Source organism: Populus nigra, chromosome 18 (genome assembly GCF_951802175.1).
Source record: "Populus nigra chromosome 18, ddPopNigr1.1, whole genome shotgun sequence".
Taxonomy (NCBI): domain Eukaryota; kingdom Viridiplantae; phylum Streptophyta; class Magnoliopsida; order Malpighiales; family Salicaceae; genus Populus; species Populus nigra.
Window position 1 is genome coordinate 10,229,612 of NC_084869.1, and position 17,619 is coordinate 10,247,230.

General features: G+C 31.3%; 2 protein-coding genes across 4 annotated transcripts; one reads left to right on the forward strand and one right to left on the reverse strand.

Annotated features, from left to right (window-relative positions):
- Nucleotides 1-10,296: 10,296 nt before the first annotated feature.
- On the forward strand, nucleotides 10,297-11,820 carry LOC133678757 (high-affinity nitrate transporter 3.1-like). Its single transcript, XM_062101246.1, has 2 exons — nucleotides 10,297-10,683; nucleotides 11,103-11,820. The coding sequence occupies exons 1-2, from the start codon at nucleotides 10,554-10,556 to the stop codon at nucleotides 11,588-11,590; spliced, it is 618 nt and encodes a 205-aa protein (XP_061957230.1). The 5' UTR covers nucleotides 10,297-10,553; the 3' UTR covers nucleotides 11,591-11,820.
- Nucleotides 11,821-12,373: 553 nt separating this feature from the next.
- Nucleotides 12,374-16,049, reverse strand: LOC133678756 (manganese-dependent ADP-ribose/CDP-alcohol diphosphatase-like). 3 transcript variants are annotated; one of them, XM_062101244.1, is made up of 3 exons: nucleotides 15,797-16,049; nucleotides 15,591-15,671; nucleotides 12,374-13,478 (listed from the first exon to the last, which is right to left on the reverse strand). In XM_062101244.1, the coding sequence occupies exons 2-3, from the start codon at nucleotides 15,600-15,602 to the stop codon at nucleotides 12,495-12,497; spliced, it is 996 nt and encodes a 331-aa protein (XP_061957228.1). In that variant the 5' UTR covers nucleotides 15,603-15,671; nucleotides 15,797-16,049; the 3' UTR covers nucleotides 12,374-12,494. The 3 variants fall into 3 exon arrangements, with proteins under 3 accessions (XP_061957228.1, XP_061957229.1, XP_061957227.1); XM_062101245.1 differs by lacking the exon at nucleotides 15,591-15,671 and having other exon boundaries at nucleotides 15,797-16,048; XM_062101243.1 differs by lacking the exon at nucleotides 15,797-16,049 and having other exon boundaries at nucleotides 15,526-15,663.
- Between the last annotated feature and the right edge of the window lie 1,570 nt (nucleotides 16,050-17,619).

Sequence of the window (17,619 nt, forward strand, 5' to 3'; positions counted from 1 at the left end):
TTTTCTTCAGTAAAACCAGCTGCTCAATAATAATAATAATAAAAAAATTCTAACCTTGTCACAAGTTAAAAACACTACAATAAAATTAGCAAATACAAACAGAATAAATATGTTGGTATATTCTACAAAGTTAGAAAAGAATTACTACAAATTTCGTTGCAACTATTAACTCACCGATAAAATTACATACAGTTCTCTTATCGATGATATGTTAAATCATATCGAGAGAATTACTGATGGAATGAAACGGTTATTTTTTTATCACGTATGTTTTGTCTATAAAGTCATCGGTAAATTTATTAACGATGGACTTGCCGACATACCAAAAATTACCGATGAGCATTTTTGTGACGAACATTTTCCGTCCATGATCTTGACGGTAAAATAATCACAGACAAACTGTTAATGTAAATACCAAAAGAAATTTTCTTCAATAAAACTGTTAAATTTAGTAGTGAAAATTTTACGATCTTCATTTACCAACACCAAACCACTCTGCCAGGAAGAACTTGTTCTTTCCGCGAGAGGCATCAAGGGTTGCTTATGTCGATGCAGACACAAGAGCTACAAGATTATTAAAATGGTGTTAAACAACATTAGAGTTTGAAGGATGAATGCTAATATTTTTAGGATTATAAAAGAACTAAAAAGTCAATTGAAGTTTGGCATTATATATTCTTTTCTTCTCCCAAACTTTCGTAGAACAAAAAATGATCATAAATACTTAGATGGATCAATAATGCATTACCTGACTTTGTTGTATTCACTTTAGGTTTTCCATTTCTCAAGTTATTAGAATTAGCAAAAAACTAATTGCAGTAAGAAAAATAATATAGACAAGGCATACGTAATTCACGGTGGATTGGAACACTAAAATTACATATTTTCCCTTGATAAAGAAAATCAATTAACTAACCTTGGAGGATAAATGGGTATTTTCACGGGGTTCATTAACATGACCTAATTACTTTGGTAAAAATACCATAGACAAGGTATAATTCACTATAGATTAAAGCAATAAAATTATATCTTTACCCTTAACCAAGAAAATCAATGAAGTGGTCTAGAGGTGTAAATGAATCTTTTCAAGGGGTTCATTAGCCATTCTTCGATTGATTGAGGGAAGTTCAATTTTTTGTATTTTTTTACATAATGAAATGACTTAAATACCCCTAAAAGAAAAAAAAATTCAATAGCCTTAAAAAGGCTTTTTTTGGGATTTCATTTTTCAAAGCACATTAAAATTACCATGTTACCCTTAAATTAAATTTAAAACAAGACTCAAGGGGTTTTTTTTGTACTTTCACATTGGTTTTTTTTTTTATTATTATTAGGTGGGTTTAGGGGCAATTTAGAATTTTAATATATATATAAAAGTGGCATGCGAGCGCAACACATGCGTTAGTGTGTAAGCCGCCTCACCATCCTTAAGTGGCTCATGCAAAGACTTATGATGGCAAAAAAATAGCCCTCCTTGATGTTTTCAGATTTGTCATTGTGGTGCCTACCTCTTTGAGTGGCGCGTTTATTTTAGTCATCGCCCGTTCTATTTTTTTTCTTTTTCTTTTCTCTCTCTTTTTCTCGAATTGCATGCTGCCACTAAAAAACTTCACAATAGCCCTTTAATTTGTTTTTATGTCATATATAAGTCCTTGTTCTTTTAGTTGTAATTTTTTTTATTTGAATAAATTATTTCAATTTAAAAATTGTTTTCAATTTCATTCTCTAATTTTTTTCATGTCTCAAATTTGATTGATATTCTTTTGATTGCTTATTTTTTTTAATTGAGATGATTTTAAAATTGATTTTTTTTATGATTTCATCCCCTTTAAATTTTTTTCCAGGTTTGAATCTCATTCTTTCAATTGCTATTTTTTATTTTGCTTTGGTATATTTTCTTAATTGGTTGTTTTTTTTCGATTTCATCCTTCAATATTAATTTGGTTGGTAATTGACCTTCTTGATTGAATCCGGGTGTAGGATTTCATGGGTCATGAATTTAGATGATTAGCCCAAGTTTAGAAGACTCACTTAGGTTTACTTTGTTTTTCATATTATTAAATTACTATTGTCTATTTTCTTAATATTATTAAATTAATTGAGTTTATTAAACTCAGTTGTCTCAATGACTGGAATCTTGATTTTCTTTTTTTGATTCCTTAAAAACTCTAGCGTCACCTTAAATGATTTTTTTTTTGTGTTCAGAAAACTTTGGTTCGGCCCGTGGCTTAGTGCCAACCACCAATATAAGTTTACTAGAGTCACTTTTGTTAGGTCTTATTTTTAAACTAACTTTTTTTTTTCACTTTCGATCTTCAATAAATGGTTCATTAGAAATAGGCTTCCTAATTTATTTTGATATGAATTTCATGAGTTTATCAAATTCTTTAGAGAAGGGAGGGGATGATAGGATCCGAACTACACTAAAGAACCTATTAGAAGTTTTAAATGGGCTAATCACCAAATTAAGGACAAAGAATCTCAAATATACATATAATGGGCTTATTCAAAGTATTTGGGTTATGATGAATTTTAAGAAGTCTATATCTTTAACAAGTAATGATCAGAATTTAGTTAATCTAATCTATGTTCAAAAGAAGTTTGATTCATCTACTTCATGAGATACTTAGTTTCAACAATTTTAATTTTTTTTTCATGTGTTTTATGGATTCCAAGTTATTGGAGGATTCCTTATTATGTGTGAACATCTGGGGCTAAGGAAGAGTTAATTTCCTTATTTGTTCAGGATTCCAAGGGGCGACAATAATATCTATTCAGTCAAGGGGTTTCTTTAAGCAAGGAATTTATTCAATACTTGTTTATTTAAATCTCTAGAGTGCGGCAACTTAAGTTTAATTTTAGAAAAATATTTTTTAATTTTTTTTTGTTTTGGGCCTTATTTGAAATACTTTGGATCTTATTTTAATTTGGGTTGATGTTAGCCCATTAGATCAACTAGGGTTTATTTTATTTCAAGTATAAGTATTATTTTTGTTAGAAAATAATTTATTAGAATGGAAATACATCTTGTCACATATCATTGTGTGTGAGAGGGAAAATTCTCTTAATTCGGTTTTTTATTAAACTACCATGACTTATCTAAGAATCAACCAAGTTTCGTGGCGTCTTCCATACTTCACATTCACATCTCTTCATAGGCTTTAGGTGGGGGGTTTTTGGTTACTTATAGTCTTGGTTTCTCGGTACAGATTATTGTTGTGTTAAGCTCAAAGCCTCAATTTAGCTTTCTATGGAAATGATTATTTGATTATGAATTTTTGTGTCTTTATATCCACGGAATTCACATCAATGACCCTACTTTCAAAATACTCGATCTTACTAAAATAATCAACCACATACTCAAAACACAAAAAAAATACCAAGATTAGTTACCACCTATTTTCATGCCCCTAAAAGAGTTATACCAACACTTGATCAAGCTATAACAAATCTTCCATAAGCCTTATAGTCCCTTACAACCACCTTACCCATATTGGTACAAGTCAAAAGAGAAATGTGATTACCATCTTGAGGGTGATAGGTTGTAGCATTAACGTGTTTGAGTGTGTGGTTGCTTTTCAAAGTATTTTTCACTCAGAAATATATCAAAATAATATATTTTTTATTTTTTAAAAATTATTTTTGACGATGCGCATCAAAATGATCTAGAAACACCAAAAAAATATTAATTTGAAGCAAAGAAAAAAATAAAAAAAATTTAAATTTTTTCAAAAGCGCTTTTGAAACGCAAAAACAAACAGAGTCGTAGCAATTCATTCAAGAAATGGGTTGGTCTACTTGTTAAACATGGGTGGATAACTTTTAAAAGGGACTTAAATTCATTTAATGTTTAATTAATTATAGATAACAAAAATAAACACTTGTGAAATTGAGTACAAACCAAATGTTGGGATATTTATTTTAGACTATGATAACCTCATAAAAAGCTAACTAAAATAATATATGAAAAAATATTTTAAATCAAGTAAATGTTGAATGATAAAATTGAAAGAATAATAAAGAAAATGATAGAAGAAAAAGAAGTGGAAATGCAAAAAAACAACAGGTGCAAAAAAAAGATCATCTCCTTTAATGTTCATGTAAACAGTAACAAAGTTGAGTTAACACCCCTAACTTTTTAGATGTAGTAGGTAATAAGTCAAAGAAATTTAAAAATATTCCCTTTCTAAAAGTAAATCAAATGTGTTTTAGAAAAATCTTAAACATAAAAAATAATAAGAAAAGAGCTTAGAACTACTAAGTCTATCAATAAACTCAGGTCTACACGTACATAGGCTCCTAACCCTACCTTAAAGAAAGATTAAAACAACAAAACAAGATCAAAGCTTGGGATAATAACAAAAAACCTTATATAGTTTACTCTTTTTTTCACTTTCTCTCTCGTAAGTCAACCTAATTTTTCAAATCTAATAAAATTATCAAATTATCCTTATATATAATATAACACAAGCACCACAAATCTTCTCCCTTTTTTCTAACCTAACCACCTCCTCTTCTCCCCTTTTCTATGTAGTTTTGACATCTCAATCACAAGTATTGATGACAAATGTTAGATAATCATTGCTTAAATGAAGATCAATACAAACAACTTAAGAGATGAATCAAAAACCAAGCTCATTGCTTTTACAACAATATTTATGTGGGAAAATCCAGTTTCCCATCTCACCATGATGAATAAAGAACGTTGAGATTTCTAGCCAAATTAAAGGAGGTTTCACTCCTATTACATGGGTCTGCTTTTAAGAACATAGTTTGGGCAGGTAAGTTATTTGGTTTCTAACAACAAAAAAAAAATAGATGTCTCTAACATCACCCATTAAAGTAGAGGAGTATTAAAAAAGTCTTGGATCGCAAATAATTTCTTGGTCATAATGACTTTCTTAAAAAAAAAAGAGACAAAACCAGAGATAAAAAAAATTAAAAAGAAAATCATCTTTCTAATGATTTTGGACCCACCATCATCATTATAATAAAGCTCAAACCCCCACCACCTTACATCGACCAAAACCGATCATGAGATGTTTTTGTTTGATTAATCATGGGTTTTTAATTTCTTCAATGAACTCAGATTCATGTTTTAGGCAAATTACAGAATTTTGTCTCCAATCCTGAGTGAAAGGGTTGCATCTATAACACTAATATGACTATGTAGTTAAAGATGACATCAAATTGAACAAAAACCCAAAATCAAATTTGGGTTAGATTTGAAAGATTGGAGCTTTATGGTGTTAGAAATAAGGATGGCTATTGGAGTGGTTTGCAATTAAGGTTACAGGGAAAGATGTAGTCCTAGAACAACAACATGAAAACCGAGGGAAAGATGAGAATTGTAAGGCTAGTGGCTAGGATTGTGTAAATTTTGTTTTTCATATTCTTAAGTATACTTTTGTAGTAGATCTAATTGCTTAAATCCAAAGGATTATCTTTGTCTCCTTCACAATTTGCTTGAAACCGCTACCTCACCTAGATCTTCCATCGCACTTCCGTTGTGTAGGAAACATATCAAATTCTTGAACCACCTCTTCCTATCTACTCAAGCCTTGCATGAGTCTGAAATAAATTTGTTATTGAGATTTAGAAAGAAGCACCGGTAAAGCTACCTAATAGACGGACCCATGCCTCTAGCTCTCCGACTACAAATGAGAGTTCCAGCGGATTCTCCTTTCAAAATTGCTAGAAGAGCTGACTGGTTTTAACAGTAAACTCTTGCTACAGCTCTAGGCAACCTTGCCAGATTCCGGCCAAATACTTCCCACCACTCTTATGCTAAGGACTCATTTCCGCATGCTTTTAAATCCAAGATTTGTATATACTTTTCCAAGCTTAAAACTCCAAATCCATCTATCTTTTAGTTTTAAAATTACCTAGTTTAGACCTAATTCATCATAATGGTCGGGTTCCACCGATCATCGCAAGAAGTGGTTGCCAGTTTTCTCCCTTTTTCTAATGAAGGGAAGGAAGTAAAGCTTAAGGACTAATCCATGAAATATTTGGGTTGTAGACTAGCACATGAAAATATAAAACATAAATTGTTTAGCCATGTGTCATCCATAGAAAAAACAAATACGTTGAAATGTAGCAAAAGTATAGTAGAATTTGCCTTCTTCCATGTATTGTCTCTCAATTTTCAAAAAAAAAAAAAAAGTAAACTACACCACCATTTTCTTTTGCCCCCATATTATTTATTACCACATTAAAACACAGTCATAAACAACATGCAGTGTATAGGAGAACCCGTCCTAGAGTTACAAGGCGAGCTACTCCACGCCATACTCTTATTCCAAACATTTTCTCTTTTTTTTTTATTGGTACTCTACAGTGAAAATAGCTTGTGCAACAAACATCTCCTCCTAATTACAGGGAGTGTTTTCATCAATACCGAAGCCTAATGTTGCATTGCACTTCTTCTAGAGTTGGATAAAAAGGTCTGCATCCGAAGTTTTATCTGAAGGCTCCGAAGTTTCAGAATTGCTCAGAGTTGGTGCATTCTTTCCGAGTATATGAACCGCAATGCAGTCTCTGACACAATGACATGTTGTTTCTTTCCCAAGGATGATCTTAACCTTTTTGACTATTCGAAGACCGTGACAACATTTGAAAGAGGGGGCACCGACCAAGAAGCCAAGGCGGAGGACATCGGTGCATGGATGGAGATTGGAGCAGATAAGTGCGCAACCGGGATCTCTTCCAGCACTAGTTCCTGTGCACAAGAGTAGCAACATCGGGCTCGAACCTATAGTTAATGTCTTTAGAAATTGCTACTAATTGGTTGCTGACATCAATGGTAGCAATAACATGTATTGGTTTTTTTACCTTTACCAACAGAAACAGTGATGCCATGAAAAACACATTGTCTAGGAAGCCAACGCTTGTCAAAAAGTGGAGGAGGAGATAGCTGGTTGTAAGATTGAATGAAACATTCAATCCTAAAGAAGGGTTGTAGCCAATCTAGAGCTGCTTTTATTATTGGAGGGTTCCTCCCTATGAAGTAAACATCAAGCCTCAATTGAGCTCGGATGAGAAGAAAAACTACAATATGCTAGCCCCGACTTCAATTGAATATAAAATCAATAAGATGGCCAAAAAATATTACTAGGTTGTCTTGCAAAGTATGTTGCTTCCTTGCCCTTTTATTTTTTTCTTTCTAAACTTTCTTCGTTTTCGTTTTGTTTTTGTTTTTGCAAGGCTAATAGCTAAGAAAAAAGAAGAAACTTGAGCAGGGCTTGTAAAAGAGAAACATGTGTATTTCTTCTTTTAAATTGTTAGGCAATGTTTGAGTTTACACAAAAAATTATACACATATTATTTATAAATGGGTCCATCAAATTTAATCTTTGAGTGAAGTTAAAGATTAAATATATTAATTGCTGCCTATTTAAAACCATTTACTTAAGATTAAATTGCTAAACTCTTAACTAAAACTATACTTTGAGGGTTTTTTCTTTTATTATTATTATTATTATTATTTTGATGACGTTACATCGCTAATATGGTCCCATTCATTCGTTGGAGCTGCTGTTGTTGGTACCAATTGCAGCTAGCTAGAATACCACACCAAACCACCAAGCCATGGAACATTTGCTCCATCCATTAATACGTTTATTATGGTAATGTTTGGTTTGACGGAGACAACTGAAGAAGGAATCTATGTGAGATAGTAAGAAATAAAAATAAAAACTCATTTTTATCTCAAGCGGAAATGAAATCAATTTTTATACCCTTACAAAAAAAAAAAAACATAAATAACACATGTCTCTAAGTAACCTGTTTTTTACCCCAAAAGAAAAATAATAATTTTTTCCACACCCATAAAAAAAAAATTGATTTTTTTAAAGTAATTTTTTTTCCATAAAAAACAGAGTTGTCAGGTCAAAAATTGAGATTCCCGTAAAAAACTTAACCACAACACCAAAGCCCTGTTTGTTTGCTGAAAAATAGTTTTTTTTTGGAAAGTGAATTCCGGGAAAATGAATTCCGGAAAAGTAAATTATTTTCTGATGTTTGGTAGTGTAATGTAAAATAAGTTGAAAAACACTTTCCAGTATTTGGTTATATCATGAAAAATAAACTGAAAAATAACTTATTAATTTTTATTTTTTTAAGTTTATTAAAATAATGAGGAACAAATCTTACAAATTAAAAAGCTGAATGAGAATAAAATTGAAAAATAATATAATTTCATAAATTATCTCAAATAAAATAAATAATAATTAAAATAATAGAGATCAAATCTAAATAATAAAAAAATTGAAAGATGAAGAAATTAAAATAATAATAATAAAAATTTCATAAATTATTTCAAATAAAATAAGTAACAATCAAAAGAGTGAGGACCAAATTTGATAGATAAAAAATTTCAATTAAAAAATGATAAGGGAAAAGAAAATAACAATTAGAAAAATGAGGACCAAAATTAATATAAAAATTAAATTCTAAGTGATGAAATTGAAAAACAAATATTCAAAACAATATATATATATATATATATATCAATTAAAAGTTTGAGGATCAAATTTAATATAATCAGCAAATAATATGATATTTTTAAAATTTTCACAACTTTCGGAAAGTGTTTTCTGCCCAAAATAAAAGAAAAACACTTTCCTAGAAATCAAGTTAAATTTTTCTTTAACTGAAAAATTTAAAAAGTAATTTTTTAAAAATTACTTTTCAAGAAATAAACAGCCTAAAATCAGATTTATAGAATCAAAAGTGATTAAAATCAGTCTAACACGGTCAAAATCATCTTTTTACAGTTAAAATCAAACTTCCTAATAAAATTGGCTTAGACCATCATTTTCAAGTCAAAATCAGGTGCACCACATTAAAATTTGTCAAAATGATTTACTGGGGGCAAGCTTAAGCACTTTTTCTTGGGTCAAGAAAAGAATTTTGGGGTCAAGTTTAGTTTTTTTGCAGTCGGTCCTTTTAAACCCAATTTTACACACACACACATGTATATATATTTGTGAAGAGTATATTTGATATCATGATAAAAGTTATTTTTTAAAGTATTTTTTATTAAAAAATATTTTAAAATAATATATATATTTTTTTAATTTTTAAAAATTATTTTTAATATTAATATATTAAAATAATTTAAAAATATAAAAAAATTAATTTAAAACAAACACAGCTGTAGTAGTGCAATGAGATAAACATCCCGTCGCACAAACGTGAAATAGGAAAACCATTCCTTAAAAAAAAAAACTATAAAATTCTCGTAATATTTAATATGAAATATAAAATAGGAAAACCACTCCTTAAAAAAATAGAGAAGCATAATAATACATAATAAAAAAATAAAAAAAGAGAACAATAAATTAACTAATAAAAATATTTATTTTCCAAAAACAAAAACTCGTATATTATATATTATTTTATAAAATCTAATTCAATTTTTACTTTGATTATTTAATGGGATTATAACATTGAGGCAACACCAATACATGAGGCAACATCATAGAGCCAAGTCAACTTTATGTATACTCTTTGGTTATCTTCAATGATTTTTTTAGTATTTATTAATGCTTATGATTATTAATTAGTTTAATTATTAAACATGCATTTCAAGTTTTCAATTTAAATATGAGATTTTTCATAGTTTTTTTTTAAAATTAAAAATAGCAACGTATTTTTTTTATGTTAAAATTAATTTTTGATTCATACTACAGGGAAAATTAGTATCGGGCGCATCGAGACTAGAAACCGTGTTTTATGTTTTATTTTTTATTTAAAATTAATGTTTTATATATATTTTTATTGTTTTAATGTGTTAATGTTAAAAATAATTTTTTAAAAATAAAAAATATTATTTTTATATATTTTACAAATAAAAAATACTTAGAAAAAAACAGCAATTATATAATATAAAATTCCAGGGACAAGAAGGCCATCTCGTATAATAACTGAGCTTTACCAGTTTCCTCTTCCTTTCCACATCCATTCTATTTGGCTTTTCCCTCGATCAGCAACTTTCCTTGATTCGTCTAATCTCTTCGAGAAGCTAGGGGGCAACCCAGACCGTAGAAATTGTCCATTTACAAAAAGTCTACGAAGAATGAAAAGTCCTGCATACGTATACCAATCTTCTCACCATCCACCATGGATTTCCACCCTCTAAATTACTCCTTGCTTGGCGGTATATTTATAATGATGTCAAGAATGAATTTTAAAAAATAAAAAGAAATTATTTGAATGTTTTTTCTAATGAAAAGCATACATTTTAAAAGAATTAAGAGCATGTTGAAGAATATAAACTCTGCATGAACAAAAATATTCATAACATATCCATCCCAAGAACTCTTTCGTTAACCCCACCCTTTCCTGGTGTTAAGGGTCATCTGTCTAATAAGTAAAACTCTTTTCTATTCCCATGAAGAAAAAAGATCTTACTGTATTTTGTCTGGCCTTGTATTATATAAGGAAGCCGAGCAGTCTCCACTTTATAGTATCATACCTTCTGTTTTAGTGGGATCGTAGCCACTTTTGCTGCTTTTGTACAAGAAAAGAGTATCTTCAGTTCTATACCAATGGCAGCACGTCGTCTTCTCTTGGCATCCCTTGTTCTCTCTTGCTCTCTACTGCCTTGCTATGAAGCTGTTCTCTTCTCCTCTCTGCAAAAAACTCTTGCAGTCACGGCTTCACCAACATCAGGACAAGGTAACGCAACCCCAAAAAACTGTCTTCTTCTTTGCTCTTTCTGTTTTGCAACTCCTCAGTTCTCACAGCCCATCTTCTTTCTCTGTCTGATTTAGATAAATAGCCATAGAACACCATCTTGTAGGTTTTATTAATTAACAAGGTCAGATTTTGTCAGCGTTTACGCGTTTGATGGCCGCGTGCTTCATTGGATATTCATCATGTCAAAAATTAAGGAAAAAATAATAATAAAACTTCAACAATATATTTAAATTGTTGGGTTTGTAGAGTTCATAATCGGGTTTCCTTTTAAAATCATAATCCACGAGTTTATGTATGTTCTTAAATTTACTCTTTTTTTCCTGTTTTTTCTTGAAGTTTATCGTTTTTTCTTATCTTAATCATGATAATAAATAACTCATTATAAATAAAATTTGCAGTGTTGAAAGGTGGTGTAGACAAGATCACTGTGACATGGGGGCTAAACCAAACCCTCGCAGCCGGGACTGACTCGACCTACAAGACGATCAAGGTCAAACTATGCTACGCGCCCATTAGCCAAGTAGACCGCGCCTGGAGAAAAACTGTAGACCGCATAAAGAAGGACAGGACTTGCCAGCATAAGATCGTCGCCAGGCCTTACAACTCTGCCAACAAGACCTTCCAATCCCTCGAGTGGACTGTTCAACGTGACGTGCCCACTGCCACGTACTTCATACGTGCCTATGCCTATGACGCCGATGAGAGCGAGGTGGCTTACGGGCAAACAACAGATGCACACAAGACCACAAATCTGTTTCAAGTGGAATCAATCACCGGCCGCCACATGGCAATGGATGTTTGCTCAATTTGCTTTAGTGTCTTCTCTGTTGTGTCCTTGCTTGTTTTCTTCTACATCGAGAAGAGAAAGTCCAAGAGGTCTCAGTGAAGTGAACAGGGTAGCAGATATCGTATCAGACAATAAGCCCGTATAGTATTGCAAGTAGTTGTTGCCATGTTTTATTTTCTTAAATTTGTGTTGAGCTTTTTATATTTTCATGAACTCGTAGGAAATCTGGACTTTGTAGTGGGGAAACAAGGAAAAGAAAGTGGCTTTATTATGAAAAACTGAGCAGCTGATATCTGAAATGGATAGTTTGAGTCAGCTGGGTTATTTTATCTTGACAAGTCCTTCAGATTTTTTATAGCTCTACGAGAACCATTGACTTCCACTTCATTTCCAGAAAGATTAAAAAATAAAAAAACAAAAAAAACAGCAGCATAAAGAAAGAATTACAACATGAATATGATCATGACAGCTTAGCATAATTTTGAAGATAAAGCAGACAAGACATCATGTAGGGTGGACCAAAAATAACAAAGCGTCATGATGAAGATGTGGATGATGGTGATCACATTTTCTATCTGCACGCAATGAAACATCTCTGGCATCATCCAAAATATTACTCTATTTATTCTGCTAATACCTCCAACAAGTCTGGAGATGATAAAGGACGTTGAGTTCTGAAAATAAGCACCAATGGAGTAACAACAGGCATGCGCGATCATGACAAATAAACATAAACAAATGAGAACAAGCAACAGAGACCATCAAGAGTAAGCCATCCCCTAATCGCAAATGTGTAGGGTATTCAATCTTGGACACTGATAGAAATCAACAGTTGCATCCATACCTCTTTTGGGAGGAGAAAGGCACAACACAATTGCCGAGTTGAGTTTAATGATGAGCTCTTCCATGGCTTGTTAATTTATTTATTTATTCCAATGCGGATAATATAATGTACAAATGTATGGCAGTTTAACCAAATAAAATGTTAAACTTACAAGTCAGGTTAAGGATTAAAACACATTTCGGTGCTCTGAATCCTATCGGTACCAAAAAGCAGTAGCCTGTCGTCATAAACATCGATGTGTCCGTATGCATCTGTGTCAGGAGGACACTCTAGGGCTGCTTCAAAGGACCTGTGGTGTACTCCGTGGGAATCAACTGAATACCCACCTTTGTGATCATGTCCAGAAAGGCAAGCCTTGACACAATTGTACTGGTGGATTACGTTCATTACTTCATCATAGTTCCATAGAAGTGCTTCTTGAGATGATGCAACAACATCCAAAGGCAGATGACAACAAACGATCACTTTCTGCTTCAGCTTTGTTGCATCCTGAAGTGTGCCATCCAACCATTCAAGTTGCTCTCTCCCAACAGCTCCATTGAACATTACAAACCTCCTATCAAGGCCCAGCAATCCTGATGGGCTGTTTTTATCTGAATTTGGGTTCTTCTTTTCAAGAAATTCTAGTGCTTGTAAAGTTTTAGAATGACCTTGTGGCCATCCAATTGCACTGATATCATAGCCATCCAGCACGACGATTCTGTATTCTGGACTAGGTGAAAAATCATAGTAGGCAAGGCCATTGAGACCTTGGATCTTCAATAGTGGTAGTAATTTGTCACGGGGAAGATTGTAGAGACAGTGATTGCCAATCAAGTGATAAACAGGACCATTGATTTTCTGGAATTCATTATTTACTTTCTTTACAGCATCTAGAGATTGGCCTGGAGGACATTTCCCATCCACAATATCCCCAAAGTTGATCACAAAGTTAAGATTCTGGCGGTTATTCCACTTTTGTACTGCCCTTTGCAATACATGGATGCTATGTCGATAATACCGGGGAACACCAAGGAATGAATGACCATCAGGAATATCAGCATACTGGACATCAGAGATTACACCAAATGAAAAAAGAGGTCGCTTCCCAGGTGGATTTACCAATCCATTTATTGACCCCATTGCATCCCCAGCACAGATACCCTGTCAGAGGAAAAGATGATAGATCATCAGCCAAGGTCTTCCAAGTAATTGATTAAGAGAGAATGGAATCAGTATGGGTAAGGAGGAATCTCATAGTAAATGCTCTACTCATCAGGGTTGTGGTGTGTGTGTTTTCCACAGGATCAAAATGACACAGGCTTAGAATATATTTTGGGCAGTGGTCAACCATGAAATATATAATCCAACCATCAAATCAAGTGGTATATGCTTATCCTATCCATGAACTTTTATGATGGATTTATAAAGAAAAAAACATGTTTAATACATAATGAGAGTTAATTCTATCCCTAAGGGAATTCTCAAAGGTAAAGAAGCAAAAGAATTGAACCATCATAGCTGCATATACAAAAACCAGTATAGCTAAAGCACGTTCACCATGACTTGAGTCCACCATTGTGATCATTGTAAGAGAATTCAGGATGTCACAGACAATAGAGATGTAGGTGATCTTTTACTTGATTTTTTTTTTCCTTCTGTGGGTCATTAGAACTCAAAAGAAAAAACTTATACAGAACCAGGCAACACTCTTGAATCTTGCAAAAATTAGCAATGCAGACTGCTGTTTTAAAGGTTTTCAGGTATGCAGAATCAAAAACTAAAAAAACCACATGTCCAGAACATATAAAAACTAATTTGTCAAATCATTTTTCCAGTGCCAAAGGAAAATATGACTACATAGTCAAAGTTTTATATAAACATAATATCCAGATAAACAGTATGATGGAAAATATTATAGAATCAATAATAATCTGATCAAGGAATTTTCTATCCTGCATAGATTTTCTAGAGATACATCATAGTATAAGAAATCAATTCCATTAGATATAAAATGTCATATGCCTAAAAATCTAAAACACAAAATTGGGGCATGCATTTAGCTTTTTTTTTCTTTCTTTGAAGGGCATTCAAATGCTTAAATCAGGAATAAAAGACCATTATATCCCTCAGGAAAAGCTACATGTTTTTAATGGAAATACAAAAATGCACCCTGCGAACACAATTTTATGACCTCTCATACAGCTAAATGGTTCTCAAATAATTTACTCTAATTGAGAGTAATAAAAAGTTCCAGTAGAGGAAAAACTGCTGATTAACTTGTAATTTTATACCACAAGCCCACACATTATTAACTACACACATTACAGCAAGCACTCTCTTTTTACTAACATCTGAACAGAAGCCAAATATGGTATGATCAATATGTTATAAACTAAACTAAATCCTGTTCACAGCTCTCAAATATTGAATAAAAAGAATCTAGAGGATTATATACACCTACACAATTAATGATAATACCGTAGAATTTGTGCTTAAAGAAAAACAGGCACCACAACCACACACCCCCTAAGCCTAACCATAAGATGAATAGTGAGAATATAAACAGATGAAGGAGATTGGACCTTTGAACTAGAGGAGCCAGTTATGAGTCACTGAACTCTGCATAATGCAGGATTTAACACCGGTAGATACATAAAATAATACACTATTAACTGCAAGGGATCCATATGAAACCACTGAATTGATCCTCTAACTAAGGCTACTACCCAATGCAAGTTTTCTTAGAAGAACTTTGCAGGTTTTACGATTAAGGCCCCTAATTAAACTAACAATTTTCCCATTCTTTAATTTTCTTTCATCTTTCTTCAAACAGAGCCTGAATGAAAATGATGAGCAATAACAGCAGTTAAGGACAAATTTAAAGTTTCGCCTAGATTACCTGATCCAACACACACTAAAATTTATAATATCTAACTGCATACTCGATAGCAATCAGACAGACAGAGATTTATAATGACAAAGTTTTTGAATGGAATTAATGACATAAGAGCTGAACTGCACCAAGACTCTAATCAAATAAAAAACCCATTCTTTGTCAATACCAAAAAGAATCAAGAGCAGATTTGGGACTCACATATGATGCTATTTCCATGAAAATTCTAACCATCCATAAACTACACTGAAATCCCAAATCAAAACAAAAAAAAAAATCATAAATTAATAACAATTACGCCATAATATGTTCGACCTGATCCATTATAAACAGCATCCACCGACTTAAGATAAATAAACCCAGAATTTAATGTTGCTTACGCTATTCACCATAGCAGTAATTAATGAGAAAAACAAAAATTCTTTCGATAACTATGAGAACCCAGAAACAGTATTGGCTTCCTGTTTCATCAAAGTAAACAAAACTCAAAAACAAAATCACAGAAAGTCAAGAACATATAGATTCATTCATAGATAGATTAAAAACAAACTAAAAGGAAAGAGATATGACGTTGTTTGTTGCTTACGTTTGTTTGTCGATGACAGCGACAAAGACAGATACAGAGCAGTGATGGAACGAGGAAGGTTAGTTTGTTTGGAACGACAAGTCACAACAGTGTTCTAGTTGGATTTGGACATGAAGTCTCAGGTTTGTTTGGAAAAGGGCGGTGACCTTCCTGTGGTTGCTTGGATTAATTTGACCGACAATTGTGATTTGTGACTACGTGGGCAATTGTCCAAGGAGAATCCACCATTGTTAACGTGACAAATGGTTTAGTCTCAGCCTCCTGTATATAGCTTTCGTTAGAAGCCAGTCTCATGTCTCGCAATAATTTTAGTTATTCGATTTATTTATATATAATCATTCATTTAATAGTTTATTTGTGTGTAATTGTAATCATAATAATTATGTCTATGTAAATAGAAATATTAACAAATATTGTATGTGTAAAATATCTAATCTAAATTTTTTTTTCTCAACTTGGTACCTATTTTTAAATTTCTTTTATTGATTAAAAATTGAATTTTAAAATTTCTATCTTAAAAATAAAGTAAGAAATTAATATTTTTTAAAAGAAGGTATATGATATATTTTATTTTATTGATGCATATTAAATTTAAATATTCTTAATTTTTTTTGTTTTTTGTTTTTAAATACTAGTGTATAATTTGGTTTCATAATTTTATGGGAAAAAAGGAAGTTAATTGAAAAATAATAAGAAATCAAATAATATATAAATGAACTTCTATACTGCTATAAACTTTTGAATAATTTGAAAGACCTTGAAATGATATTTATTTATTTATTTATTGCTTTTCTATCTTATAACAAAATATTCAATATGCATTATTAAATTAAGCTTATAATATGAGTTTTCTAATTACTTAAAAAAATAATTTATCATAAATTTATTTCAAGAAATTGTGATTTTAATATTTATCTGCATTCCTGAGTATATGAGTGATTTATAAATGTCATTTACACATAAACAATTCATTTATCATAATCATAGCATCACTTTAAAATGCATTTATTTTGAGAATCTTACATGGAGGTTGGAGCAAAGAAAAAAACGATTAAAAAAAAAATACACACTTGTCATTAAAAATAAATTAGACGAGATGACCGCGTTTCATGTATTTAAAGAGAGAGTTATTGTTTTACTATATATATATATCAACGCATTAAACGGTGATATTGTTAACAAAAATAAAATCCCTACAATATAAGGTATTTATACTATACTCATCCTCACAAGACATTATTTACTTGAATGGTAGTTTTTTTCCAATTTATGTTTTTTTTTTTAATTTCAATTCAATCTTTCAATATTAGATTTATTGGAGATTGAACTTTATAATTTTTTTAATTTACTTTTTATAAGGTTATTTTAGTTTTATGACCTGAATTGCGGATTTGACATGTTAATTCGGATGACTCGAGCTTTTTTTTTTTACCAATTGACTTTTGTTTTTATCAATTTCATCCTTCAACATTGAGTTAATTAGGAACTAGACCTTGTGATTTGTTTTAGTTTACTTTTTATAAGGTTATATCTATCTTTTTACTTGAGTACCGAATTTGACGGGTTAACTTGGGATGACTTGAGTTATTTTTTTATGTTATCTTTTTAAAAGATTTTTAAATTTCAACTTCATCCTTAAACATTAGATTTATTAATGATTAAGCTTCATAACTATTTTTCAATTTAATTTTATGAGTTTATTCCAGTTTCATGATCCAAACCACTGGTTTGACGAGTTAACTTGGTTGATTCGAGTTTTTTTTTCTTTTTCTAATTAATTTTTCTCAATTTCATCATTTGATATTAGATTGATTAAGAATTAG

Coding starts and splice junctions, on each gene's coding strand:
- LOC133678757 (XM_062101246.1), top strand. CDS start 10,554: ATGGCAGCACGTCGTCTTCTCTTGGCATCCCTTGTTCTCTCTTGCTCT. Junction 10,684..11,102: donor TTCACCAACATCAGGACAAG/GTAACGCAACCC, acceptor TAAAATTTGCAG/TGTTGAAAGGTGGTGTAGAC.
- LOC133678756 (XM_062101243.1), bottom strand. CDS start 15,546: ATGCTGTTTATAATGGATCAG. Junction 13,479..15,525: donor TGCTGTTTATAATGGATCAG/GTCGAACATATT, acceptor TTCCTCTGACAG/GGTATCTGTGCTGGGGATGC.